At 39.6% G+C, this 27,050-nt stretch overlaps 1 protein-coding gene across 1 annotated transcript; it reads right to left on the bottom strand.

Moving 5' to 3' along the window:
• Window positions 1-1,361: 1,361 nt before the first annotated feature.
• slc26a10 (solute carrier family 26 member 10) lies at window positions 1,362-7,223 on the bottom strand. Its single transcript, XM_069141172.1, has 18 exons — window positions 6,919-7,223; window positions 6,402-6,512; window positions 6,034-6,191; window positions 5,737-5,901; window positions 5,495-5,647; window positions 5,321-5,403; window positions 5,073-5,220; window positions 4,869-4,982; window positions 4,368-4,445; window positions 4,181-4,276; window positions 3,679-3,785; window positions 3,335-3,404; window positions 2,961-3,143; window positions 2,783-2,837; window positions 2,560-2,648; window positions 2,398-2,452; window positions 2,154-2,260; window positions 1,362-2,048 (listed from the first exon to the last, which is right to left on the bottom strand). Exons 1-18 carry the CDS (start codon window positions 7,181-7,183, stop codon window positions 2,010-2,012), a joined length of 2,076 nt encoding a protein of 691 aa, XP_068997273.1. The 5' UTR covers window positions 7,184-7,223; the 3' UTR covers window positions 1,362-2,009.
• Between the last annotated feature and the right edge of the window lie 19,827 nt (window positions 7,224-27,050).

Here is a 27,050-nt window from a genome sequence, read left to right on the forward strand (position 1 = left end):
ATGGGGACACCTGATCCGCACAGGAAGGCCATGTGATCATTAAGGATCAGGAACCTACAGACTGTAATTCCAACGTTTCACCACAAGGTGGAAACATAAGATCATGCAAAAATGCCTCAAGTTGAGTGGTTCATCTACTTTGAGAATTAGAGAATATTTTGCTGTATTTCAACTATTGTTCCTTTTGTACGCGTCCAAATTGCATTCATTGGTAATATTAGGGATCACTTTGGGTTTTAATGTTTTATTCCACTGTAATTGGAATTGTTGTTCTGTGTTTCTGTTTGTTTTTCCTTCTTGGTTCTTTTTCTTTGCTGTAGAAATAAGCGATCGGTACTGAAAGGAAATATTAGATTTTTATTTTTTTTTACTATGGAGGTCGACAACATAAATATATCCTGTACACATGCTCATTTTTCCCATTTTTTCAGAATTGCCTGCAAGCACCATCTCACAGGTAAAGCTAAGCCTTATACAGCTGACCTTGCTGTCAGTTTTGCAGGGTTACTTATTGAATATGTACCTTTTGGTAATGTTTGTGCATGTTTGTGGGCCTAACTGTAGAATTTGGCTTCGTAAACATTTGGCCACAGCCTTGTGTACCGTGTTCTAATTGAAGTGGACTACTTCCTGCCAATTAGCGAAACACTCCTTGAGCTTTAAAGGGAAAACCCAAAGGGTATAGTATCTGGAGGCCTCTTTGAAATATGCACAGGAAAAAATTAATAACTTGGCTATCCAACATCAAGCAAGGAAAATAATTAGCTTTTTTTCTTTTTTGTCCCATTTTTGAACTCGTATAGTTTGAGCAGGTCAAGGTAACAGAATTGTGATAAGGAGCAAAGGGAGGAAAGCTCAACTGTTGGACAGCAGAGGGCAGCATGGAAGTAAGATAGCTGTCACTTGTAATTATTATAAGGGCAAATATAAGCATCTGTCAGCCTTGCTTTATACTATGCAACATTTTTCTTAGAAAGTAGGAGTTAAGGTGTATTTCCTTGTAGATTGATTGTTGCATAAACCAGTAATCTGTAGGACTGATGACCTCCAGTTTTACTCTTTGCATGGGCAACATCTGCTTTCTTTGTTTTCATTTCAATTAGAGAATATTTTTTCATTGCATCTCAGTGCACACACACACAGATGTACAATTCCTCAACAAATACAAAGACTGCTCTTCTTCCCTCCTCACAATCTGACAGTGGCATGCTTCACATTCCACACCGTGATTCCCTTCAAAGTGTTTAATAACTACCATGACCCAAACACAGATATAGAGGCCTACAACCCAAGTTTCTCCAATATTTATTAACTTTAGCTTTGATTCACTGAGGGGGAAAAAAGCACAGTAAAAGCTCTACTTTTTGGAGGATCTATTTATTGTCAAATCAGCCACTGGATGGCAAAGCTGCTGTACAAAAGGTCTCTCTTATAATCTTTCATCAGTATGGAATTTACTGCACACAGTTGAATATTCAAGCACTGGACTTAAAATATAAATATACATAGTAATAAAGTATTTGAACAAACTATGCAGTGCACTTCATATTTATTTGTATTGCAAAAAAACAGAAACTAAATAAATATTACAATGCCAAAATACAGCATATATGACAATAAAAACAGTTAAAAAAAAATGTCTTCTGTCAAGAACAGTATTATGGACATGGCTAATTGTTTTTCAGGCTTCTTTACACTAAACTTTGTGTTGTAATCCCTTTTGCCGGATTTGAACCCATCTGATTTTTGTTAATGTGTGCCTGGAGTATCTGCAAAAAACCGGTAACACTGTACTGTAAAAGTTATTGTAAATCATGGTAAAGCGCTACAGCAGGCTGCTGCTTCTTTGAAACACTGGTATAAGGTATAATCCAGACCAAACGCTGGAGCGCTCCCATACAGCTGAGAGACGTTGTCTCAGTTAATAAAACAGAAGTCCTGGTGCTCTCTGCCATTTCAGTCCCAGACACTTGGTTGAGGGGAGCATGACTCATCACTGTCCTCCTGTCTCAGACCCAAACTGTCGAGGTGTTCTCTGGAGGCTTTTCCTACAACAGATGACAACTGTATCATAATGTTTTTCACAGAAATCCAAGTCATAAAAAAAAAAATCTAAGTCTCCTCTATATTTGTGGAAAGATTCCGATCTCTACCTTCTGCTGCTGAATGTACATCACAGCATCATGAACAGTGACGAAAATATGTTGGGGGTTCATGTAGTTCATTAGGCCACTTGATGTGAGAATTTTTAAGACACTCTCTAAAAGGGACATAAATCAGTAGTTGCAGTCAGTATTTGTCATCCTTCTAAAAATTAAGAACATCTTTTTGATAACATAATATACACAGAATATACGAGATCAATTCATTGAAATATTTTGGATACATAGGCCTTACCATTGCAGTTTGACAAATATATATGAACTCCGACTTTCTGGCACTCAGTGCACATCTGCAAAAAAGCCAAAATCAATCAATGACTTTGACATAATAATCAGACAAGAGGGAGAGATGCCACCAAAGGCAAGTGTACATTGTGTCTTACTTTTACTGACTAACCTGTGTGAAGAGTCTTGCTCCAGCAACATCAATAAATATCACACTGCTGCAATCGATTAACACTGCCTGGACATCACTCGCAGATGTTTCTGCAGAAAAAAAAAAAGGATTGTCATTTTACTTGCAATATTTTAACCAAAAAATATCTATAAAATATAAATGCTTTGTACAGTCTGCATATTTAGCAAGGTTCACACAAGCCACTATAAAATGCATTTCTTACCAGATTTAAAGAACTCATTTTCTGAGGAAAACGATGTGTTTGCAATGCCTCTTTCCTAAAGAACAATGTAGGGGCGGACAAGAAGACTCTGAAATTAAATTGGATTTTACAGTGTGTGTATGGCGTAATCTGTATATTTTTTTTGTCGAAGCTCATTCAGAGATTGCTGTCGTCATACCACAGTGTTGACGGTGGACTCTCTCTCCCGTTTCTCCAGGGCTTTCCTGGCCTTCTCACGGCTGCGGATCTTCTCTGGCGTCAGGCCCAACAGCCTGCTCATTTCATCCCTGAAGAAGCTGCGGTTGCCGTAGTAAATAGGCCCGTTGTATGTCAGAATCTTCACTCCGGGCACTTCATAGCACTGAAAGGAAAACAGGGTAGTCTCATCTATATTCTAGGACATTCCCACTGCATCCTCTCTGAGATTAAAATTATTAGTTGCTGGATACAAAAATAATATCATACGTGCCTCAAAGTTTGGGTAAAAGAGCCTGAGGTGGATTGTTTTTTTTGCACATATTGAAAGAAACAATAACCAGAAACGTTGCTCACCTTGCCGTGGTTCTCCAGAGGTCTGTAAATTTCTGTGTTGCTGGCTCGGCCAAGAACTGAACAACCAGCCCTGTGGAATTATTGGTCATCAATTTTGAATTAACGTAACAAGTTATGGTATATTATTTCTTGGTCAGACAAATATTCATTGTTGTGTCTAAAAATATATATATATATTTCCTGCCTAGAAGATGCCTTTCTGGTGTTTTATGGAAAATATTTTCCTGCTTTTGAGTATGACATTTATCTTAATTTGGGTTAGGGTTTAACCTCCATGATGTGCATGGTATTTCTTACGGTTGAAACTGAACCACATTATTCGCACAGAGGGAACATAGATGTACCTTTGTGTGCGGCAAATGACGGTCATCATAGAAAAAACCACCCCGATAGCCAGGCCAAGGTCCACATTGAGTACTACCACAGAGAGCCAGGTTACAAGCCAAACCATCTACACAAAGACACAGACCCAAAACATACAGTTACGTCAGGATATATCAAACAACAACAGAAGCATTTTACTGTAAAGTATGGTCAATTTGTAGCCATGCGACTAGTGTGAAAAGTATCCATCGTTCCATTGTAGTAGCCCAAGATTTCATGACTTGATTACTATACTTTTTGGCTGAAATAATGTTTATATTTAAATAATTTTGCAACTGTGAAGCTATAGTTATTGTTTAAAGTTATATGCATCTTATATTTTTCAGGAGGCAACTAAGTTGTTGCTCACAAAATTTCAGCTATACTGGGGAGATAATTAAACAATCTCCTTGCCAATGTTTTGCATTTACTGTTGCACAGGGACCACAAGTCTTATGTCTATTGTTATTAAACTGGCCTTACAAAGTCAATCTTGCTGATTCTCCACAGCTCAGGTAAGTCTTGGAACTGCAGGAACATCTGCCTTAGGCTGGTCACATTGATGCATGCCAGAACTGCCTGAGGAGAGAGACAAGACAAAGGATGAGATGAGTGAACATTGCCCCCCTCTCTTTGTCTTAGGCTTGTACAGATACACACATGATCACACCTTAGGCAGGAAGTAGAACAGTGGTCCAATCAGCAGCAAGACAATCAGGACAACCAGACTAGTGAACAAGCCAGAGAGCTGCAGGAATAGACACACAAAAACATAAGTTATGTGTATGTTAGAGGTAAAATAAGCTTTTTTATATTTCTCTGTTCATCATTTTCATATATTTTTCATATATATTTCATATATATTTTTCATATATATTTCATGTATATATCTCACACACACACACACACTATCTCACAGCAACTTGTTTTGTTGCTATGTGTTTAAAGTACCAGTAAAAATAACATTAATGTCATTGTGTTTTTCCTGAAGAACATTTCAACCAGTTTGCATTGCATGTGCATTTGGCATAAATATAAAGAGTATTTTATTTTCTCTTGGTGTGACTCTTCTGTTTACATTTGAATTGTGGATTGTGTCTTTAATACAAAGATGGTACCAGTAGCACATAAATGAAGATGCACATGAACTACTGTATATCATATACACTACCTGTGTGTATCCTCCAGCACTCTCGAGTATATTAGTGGTGGCTAGAGTGGCAGAGCTGGGGAAGCAGGTAAAGAAGGAGGACACTGTGTTGGAGATACCATGAGCCAGAAGCTCCTGAAATCAAACAGGTTAAAAATAGTTAGCAGAGTGTCAAGAATCTGAACTGACATTTCAGCAAGCAGTTGTGACATTCCTGGATTTTACCTGGTTGGGGTGAATAGAGTATCCATGTTTATCAGCATAAATCATTGCCAGTGACACAGACACAGCATAACCAACAAATGTTATGGCTATTGTGTCTCCAGCGATGGCAGGAAAAGTGTGGAAAGCAGGCATTTGTGGCCTCGGGAATCTGAGGATAGAAAAATTTGAAAAATTACTCAAATTAGCTACTGAGCTCAGTTTTTTTTTTTTAGTTTTTTTTTTTTTTTTATCCAAATCTAAAAGATTACCCTGCAGGAATATGGCCAACTATCTCAATGTTGTAAGTAGAGTCGAGCGAGGAGGCATAGGCCACGCCTGTAGCAATAATCACCTGAAAAGAGCATAAAATCCTAATTCGTAACCCGTTAAAACATTGTAAATATTTAATATACCTTCAGAATTCATAAACCCAGCTGACTAACCGTGAGAATCTCCACGGGTATAGGTGTGCGCAGGCGGTGCCGGTAACGCATGTTGATCTCCTTCACTGGGACGAGGACAGCAAGACACAACAGAGAGATCAGCAGCTCCGCCATGTTGGTGTGAGGCAGGTTCTCCATCACTGATGCTAAAGTCTGAGCACACAATTCAGTGAGTAGATGAAAGGCTCTGTGCTTAAAGAACAACATTTTGGGAGACAGCATCATCATGAAGCACTGCTTACCTTGAAGAGGGAGAAGGTCCCCGTGTGGCGAGGGAGCCGCAGGCCCAGCATGCTTTGCAGCTGTGAGATGGTGACATGGAAGGCAGCAGCACTGGTGAAAGCCTTAACAATTGGCTCTGACAGATAGGTGGAGAGGAAGCCAAGCTGAAGACCAAACATACAGAGCTGGGACACAAGAGATTAACATAACGAGGTGAGTGTCAGAGAATCCAGTCTGATACCAGCCATCTCAGGTGCATTCAATATTTTGTTTTGTGACTTTTCAACATTGTGATTTATACTTTGAGCATCTCTTACCATAATAATTCCTGAGAGAAGTGCTACAGCTGAGGCCACTGCAATTCTCTGGGCCTCGAAGTCAGCCACTTCAGTCGAACTTGAGTTAATCTCCAGAGGAGTGGGAACCAGCTGCTCCACCACAGAGCCTGTCATCAGACTCACTACAGCAAAGGTACCTGAGAACAGGCCAGACATCTCACTAACACTGGAAAACACAACTGACGCGACTTCAATTTCAAGATGGATGTATGAGATCATATAACTGTATAATATTGTTTTCATGGCAAAGATGCCATTTCTTGTTTTCCCTGATATTTAAACAATGTTGGCTCCTCTTCTCAAAAATGTAGCCTATGTAACAGATGCAAAGTAGACCATCATCTTACCTGTGGACACATGGCGACCTGTGCCAAAAAACATATACAGGACAACAGGGAAGAAGGATGTGTAAAGGCCAAATATTGGGGCCACAGATGTCAGTAAAGCAAAGGCCATGCCTGTTTGGAGAAAAGACCATGACAAAAAAAACAGTTAATATACAAAATTAACTAAACAGTTAATAACACTATTAATAACTTAATAATGTGTTTGTTTTCTTTTTGTTTGTTTCAACAGACTATTCTCCACTGTGACCATATATATTTGAAAAGTTTCAAATTTAAACACTTATTTTAACTTTACAATAACATCCCTGTTCAAATTCAATAGGCTACAAATTCAAAGCATCTGTATCAATGTTCAGAATCAACACTTAGAAAGCATTACTGTTATGATAATAAAAATAATACTATTATTAAAAATGATAATAATAATCAATCGCAAGCACAGTGCCTCCAGCAAGAGAAAACAAGCTGCGAGTTATTAACTGCACTCTAACGTTTTCATGATGTTATGTTTCCTCACCTTGCGGAATATGAAGAATACCAACAGTCAGGCCGCCTATCGTGTCTCCTAAAATCCATTTCTTGAGTCTGTATCTCGGCAGCCAGTTGAAAATGGGGACTCTCTCCCTCAACAGGTGAAGGCAGGCGCGTCGCGAACATCTGCACCTCCCGGCGAGTTTTTCTCGGAGCCGCAAACTTTCACTCGTGTTATCGTCGGAGCCGAACGTCTGTTTGAAACGGTCCTCCGTGTAAATATTCCTGTACACGGCCACAGAAGAGCTCATATTGACCCCGTAGAGATGATGGTTGTTAAACCATGCGAGCTGCTGTTGTTGACTCAAGTCAATGTGTTGTCAATTGCAATACATTTATAGCAGACTCTGTGGCATTTTCCTGTCAGACTCTTCGTAGCCAATGACAGGGCTCATGGCTCAACTTTTTTTTGTTTTTTTGTTACAGTATTGAACAACTTTTTCACATCTTTGTCCTGCCTCTGAAAACATAAAGGTGTGCTGGACCATTTTCATCCTGCAGAAATCCTCTGGGTCCTAATGCTAAAAGGATTTTCCTGCAGAAATTAAAAAGTCAGACACACAATCTGCCTGTTCTTCATTCACCATCCCTCCTCCTAAACACACACTCTCACTCACACACTCCTTCACACTGCACAGCTCCGCGGTAGGTACAAGCTCAGAGGAGGCACAGTTGACCAAGTCATACAATGTATGGCACTGTGAAATGCCTAAAGAGATCAAAGTCATATTGTTGCTGGAGCTGAGGTGTAACCTCAAACCATGTCTGTTAGCGAGGAGTTCATTTCCGAGAAGGATGGATGTCTGTAATGGCTGGGTGTTTAAATTGTGTAGCCGCAAGGAAAAGAGTCTGCATGGTACCCTCTGTGAAACTCAATCACACATGGCAGCTTGGTTCATGGATCAAACCACACCTTGACTCTGATCAGAGTGAGATGTTGTTCTTCGTCAGCCAGGAGTGAATACAAGGGAGCTCTGGATACATACAAGATAAAACACGTATAACAGAATCTGTGTGTGCTTCATATATCATATTGTTTGAAAACTCCAACCATATAATCAAACTAGAAATGGTCTACTTGAAAGTATGATTAGGATGAGACAGACAGAAGGAAATCACAGTCTGGAAGAGGGTTTAGTCTGACTGGTGAATACAAACACGAAGGAAATTGAGAATTTTTCTCTGCTAAAAACCCAGTTTCTGGGCACTGTGAATGAATACCTCCCGTCTCGAGACTACGTGATAAGGGGCAGGCAATGCCACTTTCCTATTGTTGTTCGGGACAACACCCAAGGATTTTGGGTTGAATGGGCCTAAGACCTTGGCTACATGGGCACCTCCTTTTAAAGTTGAACATTGTACTGTACATGCACTGTACCACACGTTCAGTCTTCAACAAAGATCACAAAGGATGGAATGCACATGTAAAAGTTGTTTCATCTTGTTTGAGGTGAAATCGTCATCGACCATCCCGCCAGTTAACATCAACTCAAACATACACTGAGCAACTGCAACATTAAAAACACTGAGAGATGAAGCACTTTAATATAACAGCAACACATCTCCCTTCATAAGTATTATAATGTTCAGTTGTTATTCAGGCAGATTGAGAGGTGTTGTATTTATTTTAATTGTCATTTTGGGGACTAATTTGTGGCGCTGTTGAAATGCACTGGGTTACACTGAGAAGTGTTGCTAATATTTTGCCGACCCAATACATTTCAATTGGGGTAACATAAAGTCAGAGAATTCTCTCAGCTCAAGGGCACCACCAATTACACTCTGTAAAATGACCATTGACACCTCTCCCAATCAGAGTGAATAACAATTGAGCATTATAATCCTCATGAAGCTGGTATTTTTTGTTGGGCTGTTTTAATGTTACAGCTGATCGGCGTATATGGCAACAATTCTATCAATGTTTCCTATCTCGTATACAAGTGCCATAGTGGCTGTGTAATGCTCATAAAAACACTTTTAGACCTTTAGACCACACTAAATCTACAAAAATGTCTGGTTGGTTTTGGACACTTGAGGTCAACACCACAACCAGCTGACAACCAACAGCCTGCCATTGCATCCCCCTACAAAAATTGTGATCATAAAAAAATAAGCAAACTAGCAAAATTAGACATCCTGGACACATCACTTGCCTGTGATCTGCCACAAACCAGTGATCAACATTAAACAGTGACAACACTGTAGTTCAGATTTGGTTGTGTTTAGATTACAAAAGCAACTTCATCAGGTTTTTGAAAAAGTCATGGTTTGTGTTAAAATAAGATAAGATGCTTTGTCTTTGTTACAATAAAAAAATTTTTTAAAAAACATGGTAAAGCTTGGTCATGTTTTAAAAACAATGTCGAGTGTTTTAAAGTATGTTCTTTTATTTATGTTTTTCAAACCAGCACCCAACTTCCTCCTGTGCTCCTGTCTGACAGGGAAGAGGACTCAAACGCACGAGACAGGAGGCGGAAGCTGAAGCCAATTGCAAGCTTTACTAGTTCTGCGACTTTGATGCAATAAAGCAATAATCGGGAAGCTGGCAAAAGTCATACAGGAGGAGAATAATAAGCTGGAAAGCCTGGAAAAACTCACCCGAAACAACAAAGACGTAACGATATGGCGACTGAAGAGACTAGGGATAGGGCTGGACAGTGGGGCTGATTGGCCGACGAGACACAGGTGAGTATAAAAACTGGCGGGAAAAAATACAGGCACTAAAAGTAGGAAGTAAATTGACTTAATGTAATGGGGTGGGTGATTAAAAAATAAAACAGGAAATACAACAACTAAAAAAGGCTGATTCATGATTGTCACAATTAAGACAAAAGGGATTATGCTTTTGTTCTGAACTGTCATTGGACAGTCTCTCTTTAATTTACTAGATGTTTGATGTTTTTTACTGGGCCCCAAAAACATCAAGCTGTAGAGCTGCAGAGTTGATATACCTGTGAGTTCATCACTGCAAGAAACCACAAACACATTACATTAGTTTGCTCCATTAATACAAGAAAAATAATCACGTTTGGAGCTTTAATGTAAGAGACATGAAATCATTTTAATTTTTACCTCAGCCCAGAGGAAGCAGGGGGTGTTTGGTAATCGCACATTCAGCAACAGTGCTGGAGACAAATCAAATGAGTTAACCCCGATTAACCTTCCTTTCTAATGATGAATGTTCATTCTGAAGTTTAAAAAGGAAAACATGAGCTAATTTGAGCTAAATGTGTGCTGTTGTTATTCTATGAAAAAGAAACCATTGCTAACGATGTAAGTGGAATCAGTGGTGTAGTGGGTGTAGGGGAAAGGATCTACGATTCAAAGCTCTGCATTGACACAGTATGATGTATCCCTGATTTTAAACTAAATTAAATAAACAGACATACATTCGGGAAGTTATTTTTGTGCCTGTGTCATATTCCTAGAATTTGTGTTTCTGGTGGAGAGGAGATGCACTGATAGAAGGGACTTCCCTTAAATGCCAGGAATGTGGGCCATTGTGTTGATCAGCTCCAGAGGATTTATGAACACACCAACAGAGTGATGTGTCTGCAGACTGTTTAAACAAGATATTAATCAGTGGTTAAAGGAACAATGCAATGAATGGGAAAGGATATGGAGTGTTAAGCCCAAACTAGATGAAACACTTGTGCTGCTTCATAACAGACAGTTCTTCATAAATTCAAACAATGAAAATGTGCTTGAGTGGCACACCGGGCCACAAACTTGTGCCTCTTACAAAATGTGCATGAAATTGGCCTGAAGGCAACAACTCACAGGTTATCAGTACCTTTCTGTTGACAACTGACAACAACATGCTTAAATGTAAAGTCACGTTGTAAAAGATCAATATTTAAATGTATGAAATTAGACAAATATTCAGTACTATGTGACAACACAGGTTGTTTCACCCCACCATCTGAAAAATCTTACACCAATACGACAATTTTTGTGAGCAAGGGTCAGCGAGGGTCCGTGTGAAGTTACGTTCATCATCACAGGTTGTATGCATACTGCTCTGTGGGGACATTGGCGTACCACCAACTCATTTTTTGTGACTGATATATCAACTGCTGCAGGGGGAACCAATGCTGGAAAATCAAAATGGATACTGAATTTGAAGGGAGGCTGTGTAAAGAGGTCTATTACTACCTGCATATTCATCTTTAAAACAATCAAATGTGCAACAAATTGTGAAGAAAAAATGTTTGGGGATGCATCTTCCTCTAAACGCTGATCTACTGCGTGGAACGTGTCCTCCAAGCAGAACGGCCATTAAATGACTTTTGTCACTTTGCTGAAACAGCTGATGCTGTCTCACAAAAATTGTTAAAGTTTGCTTAGCAATAAAATGTAACTATGGGCTGTAATAAGTTACTTGCACAAACAACTTATGGGGTCATTTTTTTACAGTCTTGTTTTTTTTTTCTTTTCTATTTTCAGTGTTGGTGTCTCTGAAGTTCAGCATTTTCCTGAAAGTCAAACAATCAGCTATCTTGTCTTGAAAAAAACTCTTAAGGAGTGTTGTGAGGCTTGCAAAAACATAACGTTTGTTGGCAGCTGTAGTTATGTTTGGCAGCACACCTCATGATCCCACTTTCCTTGTTGCATTAGCATTAATCACATTATAAAAATACCTCATCCACCCTGTCTCCTTCATACTGAGTGTGGGTCCTGATCTTACAGAGTCTTTCATTTATTGTCTTCCAGGGAGAGTCTCCAGTTACTTTGTGGCATATAGTTCCTGCTATTGTTCTTTATCTGCTTTATGGGGCGCTTGTCCCGACCCCCATAGGCATGCTGCTTTGGAAGTGACCTTGTCTATGAGATTGACTGCTGGAAGCCAAACCTCTCCTCGTGTCTCCGTACCTCTCCCAAACCTTTCCGTTTTCTGCTCCTCTCCATCCATTAGTGCCTCTCCTTGTGCTCTCCAAGTATTGTTTGACTTCATGAATCATGTTCCTTCATGAATTTGTTGTAATTTGTTAGTTAGGCCACACAAAGTTTCTGCCGGGGTTAAGAGCCGAACACGGACCAGGAATTTGTCTAACAGCCCTTTGATGTGTATTGAGAAGTGCATATTTTAAAGCAGCTTGTCAGGCTCTTATTATTTCAGCAATACAATAATCAAACAAGTATTGTATTCTTTAACTAAACTCTTTTTCTGCTCATTCTTCGTTTCTTGACTGCACCTGTACTTAGCCATGTCTTGATCCCTGGACATCACATGATAATCGAATTCCTTTTTGTCGAAGATGGTATGGTGACCTAATTCTTATTCTCTCAGTTGAGTCATGGTTATTAAACATAAAGATTTTCACTGTGTTTATTTCAGACCTTCTGTTTTAAAGCAGTTTCTTAACTTTGCGTGAGTCCAGCAGATTTTGGAGCGAGTTGCTAATTTCCTGTTGATCCTTGATGAACGTCTCCTGACCTCCACCACACCTACTCTGGTCATGTCCATTCATCAACCATCTGGGTCATGCATCTCCTGGGCGGGTAAGGCAGTACCTACATCCACAGGCTCCCCAAGGGCTTGTATCTGAGTGTGCGGTCACGGAGCATCCTCAACAATTAAGTTTTATGTTCTTATTACGGTAACAACAGGATGCATTGAAACTGAGGTTAAGCACTTGATCATACTACGGATCTGATTAAGTCGCTCTTGGATTATGTACAATAATTGTTTGGTGGTGACGGATGTGAACTTTGAAGAACGTTTCTGCGCTTCCATGTTTGAAGCCAGACATACCAGAACAGGACTAAAAAGGTTAACGCCTTGCCGAAGCAGCATGTCTGTCATCTGAAGAGAACAAAAGGTGAGACCTTCCCTTTTTACTGCTGATAGTCACTGTCCTGTACGTCCTCTTTCAGGATATGGTGCCACACATGAAAAAAACAAAGCCCTCAAATCCGTTTAGTCTCATCAATGGTATTACCGTCTGACAGTGAAAGCTGCCCCTCTTGCAGACTCAGGCTCCTCTTTTGTCTGGTGAAGAGATAAAGTATTTGGCGCTACTCTTCACATAAAATCTGCCATCGCGAAGAGGCAGTCCTGCCTGTCCTCGGTCACTCGGAATAACAAATTTACTTAAAGGGAGTAAGGGAGCATGTAAGGGAGCTGTTTTTACCCTCAGCGGCCCTGGGTTAACGGCACAGTCTGGTTTTGGGACGTGTCACTTCCTAGCCTCTGCCAAAGCATTGTGCAGCTCAAGTACACAGCGGCGACACAGCCTTGAACCACATTGTAAGAGCCGCCGCTGCATTGTGTGCTTCACCTCAACACTTCTGTCAACACTGGATTCACTTTCAGCTGCAGAGCACTTAGAGCATTCCACACAACTAAGAAACAACCTTTCCCTGTGTTGTCATTTCTTGTGTATGTACACTAGAGTAATTATTAGTCCCATATGCTTTAATCGAAGAAATAATAGGCTAGAAAATAGAAGAAAGATATGCTTCTGAAAATAATGTGTTGAGACACAAGTACATTTGTTTTGCATTGTACAAAAACATGTAGGGTTTCTCTTGAAAAAAATGCACACAACCAAATTATCAGACTGTAAACTTAGTCACATGATGAGGTAAAAGGGAATGGGAATTTGCATTGATCCACTATAGTGACTCCAGTATTTCATCTTGTGCGTGAGACTCTGATGGAGTGGGTCCTTGAGAATCACCAGTGCAGCCAGGCTTACCTCACACAGAGTTCAGGGTGGTTATGTTGACTCAACAGCTTTGGGTAGTTTGTGTGCACCAAGTACAGAGATCCTCAAGGTTGACATTCACATATTAAAGAGACATATTAAACATATTATTGTTTTACCTCTAGTGGAATCTATTCAAACAGGTAGTTTTGTTTTAATTCAGTTTTTCAGATGTAATCTCTTAGATTTCTTCCCTTAGGCAATGTCTGTTCTAATGTAACTTGTAACTGCCCACCCCCATCATATCCTGTCTGTATCTATGCTGATGTTATTCTATAGAGGCAAAATGCCAAATAAGTAATACTTTATATTGCCGAATGCGCGCAAAAAATGTGAAACCAGCTTTTATCTAACTGTCTGAAATCATGGATATATCATTTCCATCCATCCATTATCTATACCTGCTTTATCCTGAACAGGGTCACGGGGGATATATCATTTAAAAAATAAAATCTGCAACCATTATCTTTTTAAACTTCATAAATGTTGGCTGGTGTAAGAAAGATAAGGATATTAAAAGAATCGCCCTTTAAAATTTTAGCTAAAAACGGTCATGAATGCAGAACCTACTCAGAGTAGACGTCACATTCATTTGCCTTTTCTTGTGTACAGAGGTTACATATTGTTTCTTGTTTAACCCCTGTCGTCATTAATCCCATTCTGTAATATTCTTACACTGGATTTCCGGATGTCAGCCTGAGAGCTGTGTGGTTCACAAAGCTGCTGCGCCACCAAACACCCCCTACTGCACGTACCAGGCTGAAAGTAGCAGGGTGGTGCAGACAGGGAGATGAGGATGCTGAATTGCTATGGCTGCCACTGCCAGACCACCTTCCTGCCACAACGTGCCATCACTCATGTAATCACATTTGAAGCTAGACAAGAAAAGAAAAATCAGAAGGAGGGGTTAGAAACCAAAACAAAACAAAAAAACACTGGGTGAATTCAATGTGGGTGCATTATCAGGCTTTCTACCCAAAATAGAATAACCAGCGTGTTTCAAAAGTCGTATCCAGACAGAAATTTGAAAGATGAAGTATTTATTATTTACCCTGTAATGAGGACATTAAGTAAGTTTCGATGGAAGAAATGACCCAGGACATACCATCAGTGATTAACCTGACAGTAAATAGTATAACAAGGTTAACAATAACCTTCCTCTGAAATCATGAGAGTTTAAGAATTCCTGTTTTAGTTTTGCATATCCCTCTGAGGTGAACACTGATGCAGTGATCAAGTATGTTCTGCCCCATTTTTACAGTTGTAGACCAATCTGCTTCAGTATTTTAAAATGTCACGACCAGGTAGTTTGTTTCTTATTCTTCCTTCCCTCTCCTCTCCATGTTTCTTCCTTCTCCCTTGTGCCTCCTTCTTTCCTTTCCATCTCTCTCATCTCCTTATTCTCCCCTTCCCTTGTTCCTACCTCTTCTTACCTCCCTATCACCTTTACCTTGCTCCCGTCCTTATTTATTCAGCATCAAAGGGCCCCCATGGCTCCAGCTGGGTGGCTACTAGCTTCTCATTTCCTCTCGTGCTCTGCAGCCATTCAGTAGTGGCGTGCTCCATCAGGGCTGAGCGGACCCCAGGGAGTCCACCAGAAGCCTCCGCTAGGCGCTCACCGGCGCTTCCTGCTCATTTAAGTGAGCCCTCAGAATGGAGCACCATTGTCCTCGCTGTTATCTGATGGCTCCACTCAACACACAGACAAAGCCAAGAGCCTGCCCCCCTCCACCTCACTGGCTGTGTTGAGGCTCTCCTGAGTTTTTTTTGTTTTTTTTTGTTAAACATATCAATAGCTTGAGGAAGGAGTTCTGCAAACACTGATGGATGTATAAAAGAACCACATATTTTATGGGTTTAAAAGGAAATTATAGCCAACTAGACCACACAGATAGGAACCTGATATATGCAGGTCAGAGTATAGGTACTGGCCAGGCCTATAGACGGTTGAGCTAACAAAGTGAGTGACTGATGTAGCAATACGATGATATCATATCAGTGAGAGTGAGGGAAAAAAAGTACATGTTCAGAGTTTGGTTATCTCCAGTGCTCGAAGTGGGCCGGTACTCATCGGCATGAAGTAGCGGTACTTCTACACATTTTACCCTTTGGTGTACCGTTGCTTTTTCATGTACACCAGCGCTTCTAACAAGCTGCTTCTACTTTTTTTATGCTCTCTCAATATCAGGTTATATGGGCAATTTACAATCATAGACTGTATTTAAAAAATTTATGTATCCTCCATGACATCACCCATAGGTTTCCTGAAGAGCAATTTTTGAATCTCAGCTCTGGGTGGCTCTGGCTTTTGCCATCTTGGCCGTGCCTGACTGCTTAACTCCGGGCTAAACCAAAAATGGGCAAAGAGGTGGTGCGTGGATGGAGCTGAGGTGGGCTGAATGAAACCTGTTTGCTGAAACCTGCAAGCAGCTCACCAAGTGTCATGGCATCCACCTGTCTTAAAAGCAGCCACGTTCTTTAATGATGCAAAACTTTTAGCAAAAATACAATTTAAACTCGTGAGTTGTGTAAAAAAGTGGCCAATCAAGGAACTCCAGTTTTTGGCACTTCTGCATTGGGTTTATTAATAAGCCCCGGAGGTTGCCGCTTGTTCATGGCCCTAAATAAACAGCATTGCCCAGAGGGCTTTATGTGACGCTCACCTGTTCTCATTCTCGCTGACAGCTCTGCTCTGTTGGCAGGCTCGTCGGGGTAATGTTACATTAACCTTACAATAATGTTGGCCTGGCTCCAAAAGCTCACAAAGAGATCACAAACAGAATCAGATGATGACACAGCAAAGCTTCGAAATTTAAATGCTTTCCAACTAATATTAAATGCAGGCGGGAGCAGCAAGTTAACGATAGAGGTACTGTTAGCAGAAAGAAGCCTATTGATGTAACGTTAACATGAGCAACAAGACCTGCGGCTACAATTCAGTTTTTCATATTTGCTTCAGTTATTTAAATAACATGAGAGGGATCAGGTTGAATCAGTAATGAGTGAAGCATGTCACAGATACAATCTACAGTTATTTTTAGCACATGTTTTGAGAATGACAAGAAAAATTCTTAACATATGGCACAAACTCAATTAAGTGTCTAGGGTAACACAACAGTAATATAGCAAGTTGGCTCAAAGCCTTTTAAAAGAAATGCCAAGTGGCTGCCGAACAGTTTAATTTATATATATATATATATATATATATATATATATATATATATATATATATATATATATATATATATATATATATTTGTATATATATATATAAATTAAACATGTATATATATAATTTATATATGTATAAATTATATATATAATTTATATATGTATAAATAATTTATATATGTATAAATTATATATAATTTTTTTTTTTTTTTTTACAAAAACTGTTTCGCAAGAACAAAAGAACTAATAATGCAGAAATGGAAGCAAATTTGCGTCATGGTCTCCAAGGCCAAAATTACAAAGACATAAACATGGAAGAAAAAAAAAAAGTAGGAGCCCAATAAATGGCAGAGAACCCCAACAAAGCTTCCTTGAAATTACCAAAAGTTTAACAAAACACTTCTATCGTCGAGTTGGGCCAGACAACGGGTGAGCAAAAGAGCTGTAACAAAGAGCCACCAAAAATCTTAACAATGCCATGAAGCTACGAAATAACAACCCAACACACAGGTCAGGGCCAAGTGGCAAGGAGCGCTGCATGGTTCTGGGGATTGATGTACAACTCCACTGATAATCATTAAGTTCAGGGTGATGGGTTGGGTGATGCGATCACACAGAGGGGCATGGTGAGACAGAGACAGCTCTTTCAACAGGAGGCCAGAGGAAAGTCAGCAGATACAACAGCATTAAAGAAATAAACGTTCAGACTTGGTGCATTGATTACATTGCATGGCTCTGTGCCCTTTTGACCCCGTGTTTTGGCATTTGGTTTCAACAATGTGCGATACAAAAATTATTATTTAGTCTAAAAAAAGAATCAGGCAGAATGTGTGACTGGTCTACTCGTCTCCCAATACATGTTTGAATTTTGCAAAAAAATACACAAGAGACACCAGAAATACGAATTTACTGAGGCAGCCTGGAGTCGATGCAACAAGGGAGCAGCGTCCTCTTGTGGAGAGATTTGGTAAAGCAAATGCAGGTGTTCCCCTTCTTATCCAAAACCAGATTTTTTTTTTTCTCACTTAGAATTGTTTTTTTTTCCGAGCTGTTTTCTTTTTCAGCTTGAGACTCTTTGCCCCACACACAGAGAGGTAAGGGGGGGTTTCCTATAGAGACACCATTGTGTGTGCTGTATCAAAGGGAGATTTGTTAAAGGAGCTTTGGTGTGCTGTGATATCGCCCACATCAGTCAGGACTACCTGTGCAGGTGCTGCTATTGGGGGGGTGGAGTTGGGGGAGGGGGGGGGGGGCTGGATTCTGCCTGCTCCAATTTCATAGACTTCTGACCTGACAGGGAAACCAGTAACAGCAGAGGGAAAGAAAACAATCAAGAGGAGTCAGATTTAAGTCAACATAAAGTAGAAAATAGATCAATCCCCTTCCTCCTTTACATTTATATATATATATTAAGCTATAAATGTTTGCCTTCTAAAGATGTGATCCTGTCTACCTATTGTCCTTGGTATCTGTGTTAGTCATTGTTGCATCCTCAACAGCTCTCCCCAGTGGATTGGCAATGAACTGTATACTACCTTACCATGTGTGGTCGGAAAATATCATTACTGTAATATAAAAGTAAAAGTCTAGGAAATGCTGAGCTGCCTATGTGCACAGGATGTAAGTCACTATTGAGTAGAAATCTCCCGTACAATATTAAGAGTCCAGGATCTATTGGGTGCATTTAATAAAACAGTGATTAAAGTGATCATATGAATGCCTGCTGGGCAAAATAATGAGGCAGCATGTTAGTTGAATTCCTTTATAGCACTTGAATTGCATGTCTTTATATTGTGTGCAATTTTGTTTAAAATACTGACATTTCATTCATTTAGTCTTAATGAGTCATTCTTTATGATAGAAGCGGGAGAATTGAAAGACCTGAAATTAAAGTAGCGAAATGATTACAGGAAGGAATCTATCATTTTAAAGCACGCTTCAGAGTGGTCTTAGTGACATATCGTAGCATATGGTTGTTTTACCTGAAACTGAAGCAGCAGAGAACTGAGACATTAAAGTCATGATGTACAAGTAAATACAACAGATGAGAAGTCGAACGCTGCTAAAACAACTGAAGAACACTCCAACTAAAACTCATTCATCCATCTCGATTTCCCCTACTTTTTCTCTCTTCTTTTTTGAAGATCAAGCAATGGCAAAAAGTTGAATAATTCTGCCTCTTTGATCTGCACACACAAGTGAGAGTTCATTTCCATTTTTGATTTTTTTTTTTTTTTTTTTTTTTTTCTTCCTTTCTGTAAGAGTGCCAGCATCAAGATTTACCTTGGTGTGCAAATGTGCTGGAATAGGTTAAAAGGAAATCTCGCTGCTCTCTCAAAGCACAAGTGCAGATGTTATGAAGTTAATTAAAAATTTAGCAATTCGTTTCTCCCGTCCCAATTTAGGCTGCATCAAATAGAAGAAAACAGACGGAAAAATGACTTATGAGAGAAGTCCATGCAGTCTGTCTTTTTACATGTATGGCAACATCAACAAGGAGGAATACTTCTGTAATGTAAAATTCAGGATGATACATTGATCCTTTCCACCTTTTACTATTCTTCATTCAGCACGTATCATTAGGAAACATCCTGTATATACATCCATGTTTGTTTTAAACACAGAAATCTATTTAAAATTCTGGATACACATATATATAGATATATATCTATATATCTATATATATATAAAACCCATCATCCTGACTTTTTGAATTTCTTTTTTTCTTACGTTTAGCTTGAAATTACTGAAAGATCTTAAAGATATTAGTCCAGTCAGTTATTATCTGTTTTCTCCAAGATATTTCCCACCGCCTGCCTCATTTAGTAGACAACAGAGATAAACAGTTAAGTTAAGCCTCCTCCCCCCATCCACCAGTCTCCCCAACAAGTAACCCAGCTTTATCCATGTTTACCAAAATTGCATCAGTATGTTGACATAGGCCCTGCATCTCCTACCAACTCTCCCATCTCCTCCCAAATAATAGTGCCATCCACAGAAAGGATGTCAAGTCTCAAGATGCTGCCCACCCCTCTCCACTCCCCCTGTGTGGATGATGCTACAGGAGGGTAGCGGAGGGAGGAGGGGTGTCGTTTCTGCACAGGTGCTGCAGCTGCAGTCGTACATAATTCCTTTCTGGGCGAGCGCTGCTCAGCGTTAGCCTCTATGTGCTGCTTCCCCCCAATGGGACCCCTCCTCCACTGAGTGATATTACAAGCGGCAGCCGTGCGCCTCTGATCTACATGCGCTGGGCTCCCTCCTGGTCCTGGGTGAATAGCGCTTGACTTGTTCAATTTGTTTAGAAGCCGCGTTCGACGCTTTGAAGCCACACATTTTAGCATAAATCATAACCTGTCTCCTTGCTCACAACTGCTTTGAAATGCAACATCTGCTTTTGAATCCCCTGCTTTACAATTAGTTAAGCAACATCAATAGATTGACTCTCTATAATTTTCCTTGATAATGAACTGCTTTGTACACGTGCAAGGGCATTAGTAGAGGGCCCATTTGATTTTTCAAGGCCAAGGTCCTAAGATGGATCAATCTTCATCAGCGTCACGATGCTGTGAACTTCCTGAAGTTCTCAGCATGCTCGGAGTACAACCAGACACACGTGTTAAATTGGGTTACCCTCCATGGTAACCTACTTAGGAAGTGTCATGGTTGTGGGGCATGTTACCGGGCCGTGTTGTTTACTCTTTCATCACACTCTTCAGGATCCCTGTTTGTTGGTTTGTTTTGCAAAGCACAGCCTTCTGTTCAGCTGTGGGAAAAGTGCGGAATCAAAGTCCCGGAGAGCAGCCTGACGTTGACATTGATAAGCTTGGCCTGTCACTATCCATTTGTCTGAATGACATTGATGCTCAGGTTGGATCTCTGGAGGAAGTAGTACTTACAGAGAGCCCAGGTGCATATGCTACTGCCACGGCTGTGCTGCAGGAAGAAAAAAAAGTCTTCCCCCTCCAAGTTTGCTTGATGAAGTTTCCAGTTAAAATCTAAAGTTAATGGAGTGAATAAAAGAAAATACATAGATATTGGTGGGAGTTGTAGTTGTTCACCATACTGTACCGAAGTTCAAACTCTCAAACACTGATCCATCAGTTAGAAACCTCTCATCAGGTGCATTAAGAATTCTTTTTGCAGGTTGAAGGGGAAAATAACAATCCCAAAGATTTTATTTTCAAAGGCAAGCATTTGATCAGTAGTCATCAATTAAACTTACTGAGGTGCAAATTACACCACAAGGATTAGATGAAAGAGCCTCTGTGTCATTTTCTCCCCTCCTCCTCAAAGCTTGGCTTGATTCGCAGTACACACAAACAGCAGGCTGATCCCTGGCATGGTGGTGACAGGGTGACACTTCCCCTCACATTACGCAGCCTGAGCTGACTGAGGGGCTTAACACATAGTGGCATCACAGGCGTACGTTTACAAATAAATCTACTGCTCTGGCTGTGCGGCACTCCTCTGCACATGTAGCCCTTGTATCTCCGCTCCTGCTTTGCATTTCTGATTTCAGCTGGAGCATTGCCACGAGAGCCGGTTACCATACCGACATCGGTGCTTCTTCCCAGATGGCATGTTTTGGCCTCCTGGACAAAATTCATGTAACAGGATCCATGACATTTTAGGTTTGGTTTCGTAATGCTATAGGCCTTCTGCAGGCATAAAGATAATAATCTACACTAACAATTCTCCCTAAATATGGCCAAGATACAGAAAATTAAACGCAAACCCAGACTTTTTAATAACTCTTAGGCTTTCATTCTTATTTCCTTCTAGAGTCAGTCCCATCTGAGTACAGTACTTTAAATCAGAAGCCAGTATCACTGTGACAGGTGCTCACATCTCCTGCAGCTGCTAAACAAATCTATAAAAATCAATTGACAGAGGTCCCTGCATGTTACAATACACACATTAATTGGATGACTGTAAATTATATTGTCGAGTGTTACAGTTAATTATTTACCCGTGTTCACTTTTGTCTGGATGTATTTGTATATGCTTTATGATTGATAATCCCATTGTTTCTTTTTTCTTTTGTCTCTGTGTTTGCTTCTTTATTATTCATCTAATGTGCCATTGTACAGACAGGCAATTGTAGGGAAGTCATCTTTTTAGGGAATTTACACAGCGAGCCCTATGAATAAACAATTCATTTTTTCCCTGGTAAATTAGTTATCATTAATTTTAAATGCTGTGTAGGGGAAATGAATTAACATAAACTTATCATGCTCAAAAAGGGCGCACCAGTGGATACTTTGAACACCAACAGGAAATTCATGGAGGATGTCAGACAACTGACAGATGCACAGACAGCGGCTTTTATCAAGCAGCCCCTTAATCATAATCAGTATCAATTTTATTGGTCATGTAGGCAGAATAATATTATTTAGACCGTCAGTTACTCGCAAATGTACACATACAACGAAGACAACAGAACGGTCTTGAGGTGTGTGTGTATTTTTTGTGCGATTAATTTGCAAGTCAGTATATTTTTTCAACCTGGTTTTTTTTTGTGTTTTTTTTTTTTGCTGTTGAGAGTATTTTCGCACAGAATGTGAATATTTTGTAAAACATTTTTTTTAATTAACCTCTTTCTCCTTTGGAGAAAAATAAATACGTTGCTTTTCCATGGAATAATATTGGGATTCATCCCAGCGCGTAGGATGTACAGTATCTTCTAATTTTTGCTTTCCGAAGGAAGTTATTCTGAGCTTTCGCACTGCAAATAAAGGCATCAACCTGAGGGAAAGTTACATGACACAGGACTCAAAAATTATAAAGACAATATAGGCCCTTTGGAGTAGCATTGCTCAACTAGACTATCAAGATCAAGAAAATGAGTAGTTCATGTAGTTTTCTTCTGGATGGTAGTAAGCAGGCAACAGTGTCATTGCAGATTTGGCTAACGGAAGTTAACTAGCTATCATTAACGTTATATTAATCAAATACGGGAGGTGCTCTGTGTTGCTTTTTACGAAAATGCTCATAAACTAACCAAATTAACAAAAGTCACTGGAACGAACATACCGCATACCTTTTTTTCTTTTTCTTTTTTTAACAACTGTCGCAAATTTTCATCACTGCCCAAATAGTTTTTATACAATATATTTGCAGGAGAGTATTCTGCATTTTTGTCATGTTCCTAAACAAAGATAAGCAGACAAACATTGTTTTGGTATCATTAGTATGATACCAAAACAATAACCACACAAAGTGTCGCTAAGGAGATAAAATTGCCGTTGAGTTGATGGTGTGCAACACAAATGTATGAATATACAGCACATTAATGTGACAGGTGTTATAAATTCTGTTACCTTTGGACAGAGCTAGCTGTTTCCCCTGTTCCCAGTCTCAAAGCTGAACTAACCAGCTAATAATAATAATACCAGTATATCAGTCTCAAGAATTGAGAATTGGATTGCTCTTCTCAGCTCACTCTTAGCAAAAACAAAAGCTATAATAATGACTCCATTCATTTCTCTATTCTAGTGTGCAGTAAAACAAATTGTTTTAGCCTTTAGTAGCCCTGTCACTTATTATCTCTTGATGTACTACATGTCTTGCCGTGTAACTTTGCCACAACTCTCTTTTTCAGATCAAACGCCATATTTTATGGGTCAAAACCTTCAAAGTATGTCATATCCTGTCGAGATGATGAAATGATCATGAAGCACCATGAAAGTGACATTTGGCAGATGGACCGTATTCATCTTTATCACTGCAAACTTCCTGTACTACTTTCCTTTGATAAAACATGAAACACCTCCTCTGCTCAGATTTTCACCCAGTGACAAGTGTTTTACTTTCAGTACACTGATATGTTTATGTATAAGTGAGGCGATTCCTGTGAGTCTATGGAACAAAAAAAGGGTACTGATTTTTCTGAGTTTCATTTTCTGTCATAAAGTTTCCAGGCAAAAAAAACATTTAGTTGTCTATTCCTTAAATCTGTTGAATGGTAAAAAAAAAACTTCCCTGCTTCAACAAGGAAGATTACAGATCTTTAGATTTGTAGTGTAAAGGGCACCTCAGTTCATTTTATACAACATCGCTACAAAGGTGGCGAAGGTAGGGATTAATTCAATCCATTTCTTTTACTGTATATGTACTTCACAAACCCCCTCCATCTTCTCTGGATCTCTCTCTCTCTCCCCTTTCGTCTTTCGTCTCTGGGAGTATGGGTGCATGTCAAGTGATTGTTGAATTGAAATATTGATGTGGAGTATCAAAGCGTGGCGTAGCACTCCTGTGTTTCCAGAACTAACCACGAAGCGCTTTGATCAGATACTCCTGTGATCTGACTTCTGAAGTTGTTAAGAGTGCTGGAAAACAAAATGCAAACAAACTTCAAGTGCTCTTGGTATTGATAAAAGTTTTCTTTGACAAGTGGAGATGCGTGCTGTCTGCCCATGTCTGCCCAAGACTGGAGATTTTGGGGTTTTCATACATGCTAATGGACATGAGATGAGGGAATTATTATAGTTTTCTGCTTCTCTCACACCTAGCAATGTAAACTGAGGTGCAGGGATGGGAATCTCCACAGAATCATGCTCTGATTTCAAGCTACTCGAATAGCAATACAAAAACATTGTACTACTGTTATTCTTGTGTTGATTTAATTCGGATTACACGTGTTACAATTTATTATTTTATTTCATTGGAAAACTGAAAAGCTAAATTAAGACACCTTTGAGTGATAACACCTCCAAAGGAATCACATTATGCAAAGAAAAATAAAAAAAAAAATAAAAAAAAAAAAAAGAGTGGATTATTAATTTGGATACGTTTTTGGAGCTATAAATACTCTTCTAAAGTAAAACATGACATGTATTGAATGACAAAATTATTTAATGAGGTGACATATTCTTCCTAAACTGTGATGAGACACAAAAGAAATAGAAAAACTATTTCTTTCAGTTTTTCACTCATGTTCCAGAAACAAAATACTATTTAAATAGGCAGCATACCAAAGTGTGTAATACAACCGCCAGTCCACTAGAGGATACCGGGTCAGTGTCATGTTGTCTCTCGCCGAGGTGTGAAAAGTACACGCATGTATGACCACCTCGTTAAGGTTATGTGACAAAGTACAAACAGTGTTAAAGTCTGTATACAGATGAGGCTGGGGAGGTTGAATAGAACAAACACATGAGTATCAGCCTTACAAGCAGTGTTTGAGTTCACGAGAAAGCAAATGTTCACGTCAATGTAGTAACATATGCAAGTTACTTACGTAACGTAACGTATTTAACTCGCGTATCATCTGTTATGTAATGTATGTGGCGTAACTGATCTTACCTAAGTAAAATTATTTATTTTAGCCCCAATCATGATCTTTTCCCAAACATAACCAATTAGTTCTGGTGCCTAAACACGTTATAATCATGTTACATTTAATCTAAACCATAATTTTCTTCAAAACTTGTTTTAATACCAAAAAGTACTGCACCTTACTTTTCACGCTTGGGTGAGGCAAAACGTGACGCTGACATGGTATCCCCTAGTGGACAGACGGTTGTATTACACGCTGTCAAGTGATCGAGAGTTGTGCAGCAAGCTATTGGGAGCAGAGATATCTTTAACGGTGGATGAGGAAAGAGTTTGAGAGCAGAACAGTCCCAACTTTTGACGGGGTCAGCTGGAAAGAGCTTAACCAATTGGGCTTTTAGGTTTTCGGGTGACACAATGTTCACAGATAAAGAACTTCATGTATCTGCAGAGATGAACTGGCAAGTGACGAAATGAAATACCATTACTTAAGTCGAAAGCACAACATGGTGTCATAATCAAATCAAATTCTCCAATGGGCCAATAAGAAAATTATGTGTCCCTTAATCTGAAGAGGTGAACCTTATAAATATGCCTTTGAGTATAAACATCAATCATTGCTCAATATCTCTCTCTGCACCTCCCTCTCTGGCAGTCACATACATTTCTAACTTGGTAGAAAACAACAGACTCCTGAATGAAGTATCAAATTGTTGCACTGTAAAGTCCAGCTGTTGGTGTTGCTCCTCACCCCAAAGAAACTGAGTGTCATGGTAATTATGCCACATCTTGTCAGGTCTTGGCTTGCTGAATGGTTAAAGGGTGAAGCACCACAGTTAGCAGCAGGCTTTTACATGCTGTCTGTCTCATCCATTAGGCCGCATTTGTCACATGAGGGCCGTTGAGTCGGCACAGTGCAGTAAAACTGGCTTTTTGACATGGCCACCAGTACAAAGGCTGCTCTCCTCTGTGGCTGCCCTTTTCGAGTGCAGATGGTCAAGACAGCTGGGACAATTTAGTGATCTAAGGCTTTTAAACTGCCCCCCAGGCATGATAAAAAAAACAAAAAAAAAACAGCTTGAGTACCCACTCACATATTCTACGCCCTGAATTTAAGAGTAGGATTATGTCAGCAACAAAAGCAACACCATTTGTGTCCTACAATGGGCAGAAGAACTTATAAACTCCTCCAAGATAGTGAGATTTCAGAACATCAAACGTCCACAAAAAGCCCTGTAGAGTTTTAAAATCTGTTTTTCTATTTTGTTGGATTCATTTTCTGTCTCGAAATAGATGCATGAGAACACCTGCATCATCTTGTTGGGATTTTAAGTCCATGTCAGTTTTGAAGTTGAAGTTGCTGGTAGCCACCCAGTCAGAGCGTCGTGCAGCGTATGACGGAGCGGGCCTGATTACCAGCCATCTCACCAGCTGTTTAATGAACACAGGGACCTCTTTCTCTGGAAATTAGTTTTCCCTTGAATACTGTGGAAGCCGTATCCAGGTCTATTTAAATGAGGTAACATGGGGAAGGTAAGCACCACCACATGAGCATTGTTTTCACAGTTCAAAGTGAGGAGAGAGTACTTTGCACTTCAAAGACACTCATCTGGGAGGCAGTACAGTGGGGGTGGGGTGGCGTGGGGGAGAGGGGACAGGAAATAAGAATCAGGGTAATTAACAACTTCTGCTCCGTAATAAACCAGAGACACAGTATACCTCTGCCTACAAAACACACTCCTATTTTCATGTCCTCCTCTCTCTTTTCCTTTACTACTGTTTTCTTTCATCCTAAATGTTCACTTTAATTTGGAATTAAACTCTTTTTTTTCTCTCTCAATCCTGTTGTTACTACATCATATTTATTACGACTTGCGAAGGGGAATCTGTATCATAAAAATCTGTTTTATTTTAACTGCAGTAGTGATCTGCAGATTTTGGTCTGCCTGCTGAAATGATTTTA

Source organism: Embiotoca jacksoni, unplaced genomic scaffold (assembly GCF_022577435.1).
Source record: "Embiotoca jacksoni isolate LCO1_2020_lvr unplaced genomic scaffold, fEmbJac1.0.p SCAF_9, whole genome shotgun sequence".
NCBI classification, from domain to species: domain Eukaryota; kingdom Metazoa; phylum Chordata; class Actinopteri; family Embiotocidae; genus Embiotoca; species Embiotoca jacksoni.